This window comes from Gorilla gorilla, chromosome X, assembly GCF_029281585.2.
Source record: "Gorilla gorilla gorilla isolate KB3781 chromosome X, NHGRI_mGorGor1-v2.1_pri, whole genome shotgun sequence".
Classification (NCBI taxonomy): domain Eukaryota; kingdom Metazoa; phylum Chordata; class Mammalia; order Primates; family Hominidae; genus Gorilla; species Gorilla gorilla.
The window spans coordinates 54,221,226-54,235,411 of NC_073247.2; the positions used below are offsets into that span (position 1 = coordinate 54,221,226).

The 14,186-nt window shown below is 37.7% G+C and overlaps 1 protein-coding gene across 1 annotated transcript in view; it reads right to left on the reverse strand.

Moving 5' to 3' along the window:
• The window catches only part of MAOB (monoamine oxidase B), a 113,732-nt gene that overhangs the window by 57,936 nt on the left and 41,610 nt on the right, over window positions 1–14,186 (reverse strand). Inside the window, exon 3 of the mRNA XM_004064033.5 lies at window positions 13,840–13,977. Within this exon, the coding sequence (XP_004064081.3) occupies window positions 13,840–13,977 (138 nt within the window). The remainder of the gene's footprint in view (window positions 1–13,839; window positions 13,978–14,186) is intronic.

Genomic DNA, 14,186 nt, shown 5'->3' on the forward strand with positions numbered 1-14,186 from the left:
AACCTTCCAGTGGCTTCCCACATCACCCAGAGTAAATGTCAATGTTCTTAGAATTGCCCTGTAGGCCCTATGCCATTTAGCCCTGTTCTCTCTCTGACCTCTTCATATTGTGTTGGAGTCTGTGCGTACTGTGTCATGAGAACCATCTGTGTTCACTTCTTCCCAACTCTGCCTTCAGGGATGGTAAGTTGGTAGCTTGACATCGGACATTAAGTATTTACACCGTGCAAAATCTACAGGTGAGAGTTTTGTTTTTTGTTTGTTTGTTTGTTTTTTGAGAACCACTGTTTCCCTCCTCCAGCTTTCTTTTGTCTACTTCACTCCAGCCACAGGGGGTTCCTTGCAGTGCTGTAAAAGTAAGCTTTACAAAACAGCTTCAGGGCTTCTGAACCTCACATTCCTCTGGCTGGAACACTCTTACCCAAACAGCCATTTTTAATTTATTTATTTATTATTATTATACTTTAAGTTTTTTGCTCTCTCGCCTCCTTTAGGTTTTCTGTTGAAATGTTACCTCCTCAGTGAGGCCCTCCCTGACTACCCTACTTGAAATTGGATCCCACCCTCTCACACAACCCCACACTCCCGTTCTCCATGGCACTCATCACTTTCTAATACAACACACATATATATTTTCCAATGTGTGTAGATATTGTATTATACATTGCTATTAACATAATAACATCTTATACATGCATTTGGGAGATTTAGCATATCTGGTTAAAAAGTTCAAACCCTTACTAAAAATTACTAAATCTTGACAGGGGAAAAGCAATAAGATTTTGAAAGCCAAAGCTTTTTGCATAATTCAGCAAGTTATTGGTTAACTAAACTTGAGCTCTAAAATATACTTGAAAATCAACTCATATCCCCATTAGAATTGAGAGTGTTAAATTTAAAGTCCCATTTTTTTAAGTTTCAAGGAACATAATATATGAATTTTTGTTACATCTGAATTAACTTCATTTAAGAAGATCCATGTTTTATAGCATTTTTTATTCTGCACTGAGCCATATTTCTTGATTGTGCCTGTTACTGCAAGTGAAAAGCAATTATAAAATCAAACATGACTAATTTTATTTTAGGCATACCAATATTTTTCTATATATTTTATTTGTTTGTTTATATCCTCCCCAGATAACACATAAGCTCCACAAGAGCAGGGATTTTTGTATGTTTTGTTTGCCTCTGTATCTCCAGTTTATCTGTAACTCAACTATGGACAAAGAAAATAGTCTTTTTTTTTTTTTTTTTGAATATCAGACAAGAATTTTGTACTTTATTCTGTAGGCAATGATCTTGGAAGCTAAGCAGGGTCGGGCCTGGTTAGTACTTGGATGGGAGAAAATAGTCTTTATTTGTGGAATTTGGGTGGGAGCCGGTGGTGTTAAGTGTTGAGGTGGGGGACCCTCCTGGTTTCTTGACACCATACTAGGTGGCACTTCTTTTCCTGTATGGACTAGAGTGCTTGTGGCTAAAATATTCCCGTCTTCTCCTAAGAGTGATGCCAAATCAGGGTCTGCCCAATTGTGCTCTAAAAGGGACAGGCTCACATACGGGCAAAGACCCATTCTTTCAATCATTTACACAAGGAACATTTACCTAAAGCCTACCAACTGCCACATCCTGAGCCAAGTGCTGGAGATGCAGCAGTGGACAAAATGGAAAAAGAAATAATTTTGTTGCCTTAGTCCATTTTGTATTGCTGTATTAGAATACCACAGACTGAATAATTTATAAAGAAAAGAAGTTTATTTCTCATAGTTCTGGAGGCTGGGAAGTCCAAGAACAAGGTGCTGGCATCTGGTGAGGGAATTCCTGAGGCATCATAACATGGTGGAAGGCATCACATGGTGAGAAATCACAAGTATGAGCAAGAGGAAAGGGGCCAAACTGGTCCTTTTATGAGGAGTCCACTTCTGCCATGACAGACCCACTCCTACAATTAACTAACCCACTCCTCCAATAACAGCAACAATTAATGAGAGCAGGGCCCTTATTACCTAATCACCTCTTAAAAGTCCCACAACTCAAAACTGTTGCACTGGGGATTAAGTTGCCAACACATAAACTTTGGGGACATATTCCAACCAAAGTATCTGCCGTCATGGAACTTGCCTTCTACCAGGAGAAAGTAGTCAAAAACAAATACATGTATAATATGATATACATGATATAATTTATAAGTGCTATAAAAAATAATAAAGCAGATAAAGCCTAAATTAAGAATAGAGAATACCAGTGGGGGTGGGAGAGGCTACTCTGGCATCTCTGAGGAGGTGATATTTGAGTTGAGGCCCAAGAAAGGGCATTTCAAGTGGAGAGAATAGCAAGTGTGTTTTGGTTACCAATGGCTGCATAAAAAAATAACCCCACAATTTAATGGCTTAAGGCATCACTCTATTATTTTCTCTCACAGTTGTGTGGATTGACTGAACTCAGCTGGGCAGTTTCTTGCTTGAGTTTACTTATGTGGCTGCATCAGATGGCGGCTGGGGCTGGAGTCATTCAAAGGCTCAACTGGGTTGGATGTCTGACACAGCTTCACTTCCAAGTCTAGTACCTTTGTAAGGAGGGTTGGAAGGTTGGATCTGGCTGGCACAGGAGACCAGAGTGCCTACATGTGGCTTCTCCAGTATGGCAGTCTCAGGGTATTTGGACTTCTTACATGGTGTAACTCAAGGTTTCAAAAGTGGAACCCACCAGTTTCTTAAGGCCTAGGCTGTCAAACTGAAGTAGCATAACTTCAGTCATATTCTCCTGGTCAAAGCCGTGACAGAGTCCTCCCAGATTCATAGAGAGGAGGCATGGACCCCAACTCTCCCTTTCCATGGGAAGACTATCAAAGAATGTGTAGCCACCCATCTTTAATCTGCTTCGAAGCACAATAGCCCAGGGGCAGGAATAAACTTGGCACACTAGAAGCCAGAGTGGCTGGACCAGGGTGAGCTGGGCCAGGAGATTGGTGGGGCATATCATTTAGGTACTTAGAGGTCATGATGAAAATTTAATTTTATTCACTATCTTTCTAACTTATTTATTTTTACTGCTTTTTCTCCCAGGGTTCTACAGTCAGGAAACCTTAGCTCCAGCCTGGATACATAGACAAGATGTCAACAGATATCTGGGAGAAATGCCTGGAACCAATCAGGGAGAAATATGAGGTCCCTAAAATAGCAGCAGCACAACTATCCTGGCCTCATCAAGAAAAGTAGCAGCTTAAAAACAACCTGTTGTTTTTAGATGGACTCTCATCCTTTCTAATCCAAAGGATCAATGTTATTAGATATAATGACATCCTTTCAATTGCCAAAACATCTACTCCACATAGGTCACCCTTAAATATGTAATTTTAAATTCCTGGATTAAGAATGAAATGAGAGATTTCAATGTCTCTCACTAGTCCTTGATTTAACCAAATAGATGATTCATGTCAGTGTCCTCCACTGGAAGGTCAAGTAGGTCACAGGTGGTCAAATGGAGATAAAAAGAAAAATCAATGATGAGGCATAAGACGAAAAATAAAATCAGCATTAGGAAGCAAGAACCTGAACGGAAAGGGGAGAAGGGTTGAGGGCCTGCCCCGCAATTCAGTCCTCAGCACGCTTATCCTTTTCCTTGTCTTTTTTGAGACTTCATCTGCTCTTAAGTATAATCTCTATGTTGGCCTGCACCTAAGCTGAGCTGCCAAATCCCTGGATGGTGGAGTGAGATGGATCAGGGTTAAAGCCCCCACTCCATCACTTACCAACTGGGGCATCTTGAGCAAGTTGTGTAAATGCCTTGTACTTACTTCAATGCTCTCCTTTGTGAAGGAGAAATAATAAAAATCATCAGGCTTTTCTGAGTATTAAGTGAGATAATGCATATAAACTGCTTAGAATGGTGCTTTGTATCTATCAAAATCTCAAAAGATGTTGGTTGTTGTTATTATTAAATTGAGTTTGGAACAGAATTTCCAGGAGCCACCATGTACATATGAATTTGGTTTCCCTTGAGAGCCTAAATTATAGGTAACTACGAATTGTGATTTTTCTCACGGTTTGCACATGAGTAGAAGCTGTCTGTAGCAACTGCCCTTAACATTTGCCAACTTTAAAAAAGGGGAAATAGTAAATGTCAGCAATAAAATGCTCCAGGTCGCTCTGCAATTCTTTTGCTCAGAATTTTGCATGAAGCATGTGTGCTAAAAGATGAAAAGAGTAAATAAACTTCCATTGAACTACAGGCTTATCTTCTCTACAACTCTTTACTTGTTGGACTTTTCTCTGACTGTATTTTAAGATAATCACCATTTATGGCACTTTGGGACAGTTCTATTGTTTCTCCTGAATTAGTCATAGACAGGGACAAATGAGCAAGTGTATTAAAATAATGACACTATATGAAAAGTCTTTATGCTCTCCATAAATTTATTCCCTTGAATTTATTGTGCAGTGTCTTTTAAGGTTTTTGTAAGTGTTCAAAGCATTCTCTTAGGGTAGTCTCTCTGACCACGTCAACCTCAATTACTTCCAGCTTGCTCACTTTCTAATGCATTAAAATCACAGGACATAGCATCTCCCTGTGTACCTAGGATAGTTTTCTCAAAGTGATTCAAAGTTTCCCTGCCCTTAGGAAGTAGCAGGCACATAAGGAACTTCACTCATTGTTTACTTCTGGATTCTTTGTGATAACAGATATTTGAAGTTACCAGAATAAAGGAAGTTAATTTGCGATGTACTGTAGGGTCTCTGTTGTGAGATTTAGACATATGTTTTGTATGGGTTTTATTTTTTAACAAATTTAAGATGGATTAGCAATGTTTGCAAAAATACACAGAATCTACTAACCTTTTATCCCTGTGCTATGCAATGCAGTAGCCACTCACCAGGCTATTGAGCACTGTGTGCCTGGTCCGAGTTGAGATATGCTGTGAGTGGAAACCACACACCAGATTTTAAAAGCTTAGTACAAAAGAAGAACGTAAAATCTCTCATTAATAATGTTTTATATTGATTACAAGTTTAAATAATATTTTGGATATACTGGGTTAAATAAAATGTATTATTAAAATTAGTTTCATCTTTTTCACTTTTTAATATGGCTACTAGAAAAATGTAAAATTATCAATGTACATATTAAATTTTGATTGGACAGTGCGGTTGTAAGCTATTTTAATACTTCTAGATTTCACACATACATCAAAAGAGATTTTTAAAGTAATGTATTTTACTTCTCTAAACTTAGGTTTTCTTAGAGACTAGTAAATCCTGAGATGCCTCCTGTCTCCCGACAGGAGGAGACATTCCTGACTCTACAAGAGTGCCAGCATGGCCAGTTAGGGACCCAGAGGAAAGGATCTCAGCTGAGCCCAGTAATAGCCATTGTCCCCTATTCTAGGGTATAAAAAATCTGACTGGAACTGAAGGAAACTTAGAAGGTAATACAGCCAGAAAAGATCACTTTATTTATCTATTTATGATCTATTTAGCCTGTTTGGGCATGTGAGTTTAGTTGCAGCCAAATGCTTCTCTTCTAGCCTACCAATAACACAGAAGAAAAAGAATACTGGATTTTAAGGGAGAAAGTTCACAGTTCAGTGTATAAGAAGCCCATGAAAATATTTTCAGGTAAGTTTATTGGCCTGGTCCTCTTTTGAAAAGAATTTGTAAAGCTTCATCCTACCTGGTGTCTCATCATTTACATTCTTACTTGCTACTAAGAATCCCCAGAACCTATTAGAAAAGTTTGTTTCCAAAAGGAAAGTAAACAAACTCTATCCTTCCTATCAAAATGTTCTTAGGATCTTCAATGTATCACAGCAGCCTCGTGACAATGATGTTAATCAGTGTCTTGTTAACATCTTGTTTCTTTAAACCTCAAAATACTAAGTGGGAAAGGTACAAACATCCTTCTTTTCAACAGAGATATCAAAACACAAAAGCATAAATAACGTGGCCAAGGACACACAAAAGGTCAGTGATGAAGTGTGTGTGTGTGTGTGTGTGTATGTGTGTGTGTGTGTGTGTGTCAGACACTCAGAAAATTCTGCAGCACAATAATACCAGGATAAGGGCCTTTGAGGTTCTGCATTAGAACAGCTGCTTTGGGATCTAGACTGTCTGAACTCAAAGGATCTAAGCTCAGTCACTAAGCCTGGCTGGAAGCAGTTTGGTGATTGTTAATGGATATGTAACCCAGGAGACTGCTGCCTAGGCAGGTGAGAGGCACAGAGATCTGCTAGAAACGCTGGGCCTAACCTCTTCTCATAGATCATGAGCTTTCCAAAGTAAAGTCTGTGTCTAATTACATTTTTAAAAATAAAAATGAGAGGAGCTCTTTATAAAATGTTTTGGCAGTACTAAAAAGTACAAAGAAGAAAGCAACGAATTACTCCATGTTGTACCATCAAGTTAAAAAAAAAAGCTGTAACATTTGGTGTATGACATTCCAGACCTCTTATATAAGCATCTACAAGATAGAAAAATGAATAGATGAATGGATGGATGGTTGCTATGGATGGATAAATGAACAAATGGATGACTGAGAGAGGGAGGAAGGAACCAAAAAACAAGAAAGGAAGAAAGGAAGGAGGGAGAAAAGAACAAAGAGAAAATAAAAAATATGAGAATTGAATCATATTATATCTGTTATTTTAAATGATGGAAATATACTTCAATTTGATGGAAGAAACATAAACTGAAATGAACTGAAGGAAGTGCTAAACTTCAAGTAGATGTTTCACACACCCTAAGAGATATTAGTTCCTGAGGGAACTAATTAATTTATTAACTACTATTTATTAACTATTAATTTTGGTATAGATTGATTCATTGCTATGAAAGATTTAAGCAGCTGTTACCTCTCTTATGTGTCTTCCTTTCTCACCTTCTCTACATTCTGAATTTGTTGATTATATAATTTTTACCATATAAAAATTTTTAATAACATTTACATAAATTACTATGATTGTAATTCTTCCAATTGTTTAAATCTTTATTTAAATATATTTTATGTTCAACACCAGTTTCACTAAAGCTGATCCATTCCTGAATTCTTGATTTATCACTTGGTGATATTCTGAACTAGAATGCTGCTATGACAAAATTTCCAGTTGTGTGCCTTTGTCTTAGTGGACAGGCTGCATGTAGCCAGCAAACAGGTGCCACAAGACTGACAGGTAGAAAAAATGATAAAGCATTCGTAAAACTGTCGCCAGCTTTACTTGTTCCTCAAGTACAATAATCTGGATAATCTGGAAGGCCAACCAAGTACTTACCAACCTTAAAGCTCTAAGAGAAACTGTTAGAATGTCAGTGGTTGTTAGCATTTACTTGTAATACATTTGCTTTTTTTTGCACACATACACAAAACGTTGACCCCTGAACAACACAGGTTTGAACTGCATAGGTTCACTTCCAAATGGATTTTTTTCTGCCTCTGCCACCCCTAAGACAGGAAGACCAACTTTTCCTCTTCCTCCTCTACTTCTGCCTACTCAATGTGAAGACGATGAGGATGAAGACCTTTATGATGATCCACCTCCTCTTAATGAAGAGTAAAAACATTGTCTCTTCCTTATGATTTTAATAACATTTTCTTTTCTCTAGCTTACTTTATTGTAAGAATACAGCATATAATACATTTAACACAAAATATGTATTTACCAACATAATTAACAGCAAGCTATTAGTAGTTTTGGGGGAGTCAAGTTATATAAGAATTTCTGACTGCACAGGGGGTCAGCACTCCTGACCTCCACATTGTCCAAGACTCAACTGTTTATGAAGTCTCGATGTACAAGTAACAGAAAACTGTTTATCCTACTTAAAAACAGACTTTTATAAAGAATAATCAGGAATGTGAGGAGGATACAGGGCTTTGGAGGGAGCCAGTGGAATAACTGTACTCAACTGTGGAAAATCTTAAGGAAAGGAGGATCTTGAACTTGATTTTTCCAATATGTGAGAGTATAAGTTTGGCAAGAAGAAAGGCGGGCCAGGTGGGTGCTGAGGCTTAGAAAGAAATGACAAAAAGTAGTCCCCAACCAGCAGAGAGTGAGCGCTTTGCGGTGTGTTCTTGACGCCCAAAAGCCTCAACTCATGCTCTGACCCCATTGCATCTTGTCATTTGCAATTAATCTCTTTAACCTTTAGGTCCTCACCTGTTAAATGGGGATAATACTTCTAATTCACAACTAAATAACTTATAGTTATTTGAGATTGAAAACACTTGGTAGTTTCTAGATGTCCGTATAAGAGTAATGTTACCATTGTTATTACTTCTTGGTGGTTGCAGAGGCCAAGAGAAATGCCCAGGACATGTGATACACAGCCTGGGAATCCACGCCTAAGCCTTTCTGTAGGCTGCTGCTCTGCTGAGGACATGGTAAGGCAGGCTAACACATTTCAGGCCATCTTGCACTTTCTGTCAATCTCTTGGTACTGCAAGTTGCCAAAGCTCTCTTTAATCTGTTACATGGTTCCCTTATTAGTCACCGTCTTTTGGTGAGCTGGGCCCCCTGTCTTTGCAGCTCCTTTGGACTACTTGGCCATAACACATGATCACATAGTATAGAAGCTGTAAAATTTTGCTCAAGATTTAAGCTATATCGCTGTTTCCCTTAGTGAATTTCACTATCATAACTGAATTCCATACATTGTCTACCCTCCACTCCCACCAAAATTTAAAACTAACTGTTACCCACAACCATAGTCACTGTTAAGTTTATCCAGATATGTGTGTGTATGCATAGAAAATATGTTTACTGATTGTACCATATTTTAAGTTCCAAATGGAAACCTTGGAGGCGGAAAATGAATTCATCTCATATCCTAAATGTTGCTCCAAATCCAGCCATCAAAGGCATAACTTTCAGCAAATTATTACATGCCAAAGATCTGCCTGTATTCTCTAAAGAACACAAATGAGCACTTTGGTTTCCAGAATAACAGCATAAGCTTTAGAATGATCACTAGACAAATGTGTTTCACTTACTAGAGAGAAAATTACTATTCTCCACATTTTTCCTTGAAAAAATCTTCCATAATAAGACATATTTGTTTCAAACAAATAAGAAATGAAATGCAGTGTGGGTGGAACTTGTAGAAAAGGTTCATTAAGCCCACTTCAGAAAGGGCAAACTCACAGAGCCAGTAAACTCAACATGGTAAGTGTGAAGTTCATGTAAAATGGGCAACTGTTCCTGAACAAAAACAAGAGTTGGTCTAACCTGTTCCTGGAGACTTCTGTCTTCATGAGAGAAGCAAGTGTATTCTGGACTTTGATCCAGCCTCCCCTGGATTAATAGGATCGGGGACAGGGGTGTGAAGAAGGGAATATTGAGGACCTAGAGAAGACTGGATACTTCTGGCCTGTTGATTTCCAGGAGATGCCAAGACCTTACACAACAGGACGATTTCCATTTGCTAAATGCAATTATCATTTGCATTTTTTTATGTCTCAATATTACTACTCTAATCCTGTTGCTGTTTCTTAGTACTGAGAGGCCATTTAGACAGAGAGATTAACTGAAATGACATCGCAGATAGATAGCTATGGTTTCCCCTCTCTGCCTTTGTGTGCATTTTGTGTATCATATTTTCAACTGGATTTCAGAGTTGTCAGCAAGACTGAGGGGTTGTGCCAAATGCCTCCTCCTCTGTGAGGCTGTTTGAGCAATAGCAGCTATGGCAGCAACAAGCAGACAATATATTTGAGAGATGAATCCTCATTCGCACGCATCTTTAGCATTGAAGGTTGACCATATGCAACACAAAAAGGACTTTGACAATAAGCTTTGTTTCTGCCCACTGGGAAGTAGGTTAAGACCAAAATGTCCTTTTGCTCAGCTTCTCCAGATAGCTGAAGTTTGGAAATGAACATCAGTATGAAGTTGGACTCTTAATTTTAAGTCACACTACATCTTTATATTGGCAAAACTCTTAACAGTTCAACCTTCAGACCTAGAGCAGTTTCATGGGTGCTTTTACCAGAATTTACTTTCAAATTTCAGACTGATGAAAGCTTCTGAAACAGAAAAATTTTATTTGCCTACATTGTACCAAACCTTAGAATTTTCTCCAACTTCTTCAAAGAGCCCAAAAGAACAAAGACAACCATACATGCATGCACAAGTAAACACACGATGAAAGAGAAAGAAACATAAGTCAAAATATAGCAGGATTCCTTAAGAAGTTTTTGTTTTTATCTTTTTCTTTTTAATTATGAAATATTCCTTAAAAGAAAACAATTTTTTCAAGTTACTTCCAAGACATCTAAACAGCTGCCTTCTAAACTATACCAGTGGAAATTAGCATGCCTATTTGTAAAACGGATCAAAAATCTCAGTAGATATTTAACAATAATTGTAAAGTACTAACAGCTGCATCACTGACTCCAGAAGTAAGGAAAACACCTTCTAAATTATATAGATTTGAGCTGAAGCGATCCCTTTCTCACTGATAATTAAATCCCAATATAGTTTGGTATCACATCTTTTATTTATGAAGTTGTCTTTGGAAAACCCTACTTTAACAACATATAACAGATCTACAGAGCATTAAAAATGAACGCCACTCAGTAGATACAAACATGTCTGACAGATGAGATCAAGACAGAGGCCTGTTCATCACAGCACACTAGGTGTTTAAAGATGCCTATTATGGAGCTGGCATGAACACACTTCCTCTATCAGAAGAACATTTCTATGACAACTACCACAGAACTGGTGATATTGGGAGTCATCCTCTCTTGAGGAAACACACTCTTTCATTTGGGTAGTTAGCCCACCATGAGCTACTGTGCCCTTCCCCTTTTCTGGGTAGCTCCACTTCATTCATTTCAATATCAACCAGTATATCCAAGTTCCTTAGCTTAATGTTACTAAGGTTGCACATAAAACTCTATTTCCCATTATCAGCCACATAAAAAATTTTAAAAGCAGATTCCTTTGATAGCAGGATCTGACAATATGGCAAGTAGCATACTTGATACTCTCAGGATTCAGATTAAGAAATACATGCATGTTCCCTGATAAAAAAGAAACAAGGCCCAAATATACTATCTATTTACATGAACTGTAGTTTGCCCTTGGGGACAGTAGTTATTAAAATAGGTAATAGAGGGCAGTGTTCAAATTCCCAAAGTACTGCTTTCCACGACACAGGAGGCAAATTTCTCCACTGCATTCTCTAGTATGTGGTAGGAGAAAGAATGTCAAAGTTCTTGTTAATAATTCCGGAAATGAATGTAGCCATCCAAGATGCTTTTTACAGGTCAAAAATGAGAAAAATGACATATAAAAAGACATGGAAGTGGAGATGGTAGAGAACAAGTACTTAGTTTGAGAAGGACTTCTTAGCTATAAGGTCTTCGTCATTATGTATTATCATGTAGCTCTTCACTGCATGTGACTGATCACGAGGAGGCCAAATTGGCACCTTTGTCAAGACTGCAGAAACCTTTTTTTTACAGCATCATTATTTTTTCAATTTGTCTCATTAGTGATAATTAATTTGAGAGTAAGTTACGTAAAACATATACACATATGCATGTGCATACAATTTCTTAAAATGCACTGATATTTCCCATTTCCTCCAGCAGAGGTCAGAAAATAGCAATACAGGAATATGAAAATCTACGAACCAAGAGAGTATTTTAGAGTGATCTTCTCAAGATAGTATTATAAAGGGGTTTGTTAATTGTTCTTGTTTATCTATATTTTCTAATCATATTTTTACAATAAACATGCTTTACTTTTGTCATAATTAAAAAGCAGTAAGACTTATTTTAAATATAAAGAGCATTATTGGCATATGTATTTACCCTGTATTAAGTAAGGACTATGGCTTAACTACTTGTATTTTCCTAACTGCACATAGAGTAATGGAAATAGTGAAAAAGCAGCACATTTGGCCATCACTGTGAAATATCATTTAAGTGTAACATCATTCCTGTAATTGATGACTCAGCAATTTCTCTCAGACAAGGGACTTAATGTCAGGAAAAAACAAAGCATCCTGGACATAGCTCTGAGCTGACAATAATCTCTGCACACACAAAGACAGGCAAGTGAATATAATCGCTGGTCATCTCCTTTGTCTGGAGAAATTTAAAGATCCTAGTGTTCTGAGAAGTCAATCTCTGCAAGCCTTACAGGTAGAATAAGACATAAGAAATCGGTCAAGAAAATCTACATTTAAAAAAACAAAGAACCCAACAAAGGGTGTTAAGAACTGTTGATTGATGTTCAACAAATCACATTATCACCATGGTAGATTTTCATTTCTAATTCATGTGTCTCTTTTTCTCCTAGACACATAGGGAAGGAAGGTGGAAAGGCTTATAAAATAAAATTTGGTATTTTTAGTAGAGACGGGGTTTCGCCATGATGGCCAGGCTGGTCTGGAACTCCTGACCTCAGGTGATCCGCCCGCCTCAGCTTCCCAAAGTGCAGGGATTACAGGCGTGAGCCACTGTGCCCGGCCAATATAAAATAAAATTTGAAGGTCAACCAAAACATTTATTTATAAATTAAGGAAAACTTTTACCCACATTATACCAAATTAAGTAACTGCTTAGTTCCCATTTTATTAAATGTTTCATGGTTTATGGTCAGTTATTTGTTTTGATATTATCACTCACAAATAATATGAGGATGTCAAAATTGTTATATAAATCAAAATTGACCGTTGCTAGTTTCTTCTGTCTTCTAAGGGGATATTTTCTACCAGTGAGGAATAAGTTCCTGTGCTGCTTACTTCCACCCACAGGAGCAAGTGAAGATGAGAGAGGAAAGACTGAAATTGAAAACCTCCGCCAGTTCTTCCATGGGACTCCTGGATGGGGCCCAGATTAGGTGACTGTTTGATTGTCAGAGAACATGAGTGACTTTGTGGACCAAGATGAGGATGCTGGAAAAACAGAGGAGCAGGGAGATGTGAAGAGAGTCTGAGGACCAGCAGCATGGTGGGAGACTGGAATCTGCAGAGAAATGTGACCAGTGAGAAATCCTCAGGGGATGCTTTGATCTAAGAGGTTATTAGAATGAGTGTCCAACATTCAGTTCTAATCTGTTTGTATTTCTGCAAATTTAAGAGCCTTCCCCCGCCCACCAACCCCAAGCAAACTTCAGTCACGTTTGCTTTTCACATATGCTTATGGCGGTCTGAGAAAAATCAGGACAAAGAGGTGACTGTGAACCCAGGTTGGCATAAGCAAAGAGAAGAAAAGAGTCACAGGCCATGAGATGTGAATGAACATAGGTATTATGGAAGCCAGAACCATGAGCCACAAATGATCACAGGAATGAGAAACTCAGTAAATTCACAGAAATCTTGGGGAGAACAATGAAGCTTCCTTGCAAAAGACGGGATCTGGGACTTGAACCACTTTGATGTCAATCTCCAAAGAAGAATAACTTTAGCTGATATATAGGCCACAATGATAAAATGTAAGAATATTCCATTAGGCATATTGCAAATACTCTTTACAATGTGCAGTCTAGGGCAGCATTTTAAAAACTTTGCACAGGTTTTTATATAACATAAAAGACTTCCAGGTATTTAAACAGATATTTAATAAATAAAGCACAAATGTTTTTTCTCTATGGGTTTTGTTAAACATTTTACCACATGGACAATACCACTTCATCAATAACCTTCCTAAATAGGTAGAATTCCCACCTAATTCACCTTGATAACAGTGAATGAATCTCAGAGTGGCTGAAATACCATTATAAAATACATTTGCATCATCCAGAGATATAGAAGATTCTCTAAGAGAATGATCTGGAATTTGTGTAAGGAAACATCATAGAGAAGTTTTCAAATCCTTCGAAGTCTGGCCTGATCTTACCTTTACATGGTGGATCAGACGCTCAACCTCATTCACTTTGTAGGTCTCCAATCCTAGCTCCTTGGCTAATCTCAAGATACGATTCTGGGTTGGTCCAACATAGGATCCTCCAAGGTCCACATATTTAACCTTTTGGTTCTGTTTTCCCACAGGAAAAAATAAAAAAAAAATTTGTAAAAAATGTATAAAATAACAAAAGACAGTCCTGAAATAAGCAAATCGACATTTCACAAGTTATAGATACAACTTAAGGGTATATCCACGAAAAACTAGATTTTGTTATCAACTCTACTTCATTCACATGACTTAGTTATTAAATCAATCTTTAAAGCAAAATTGATTGAACG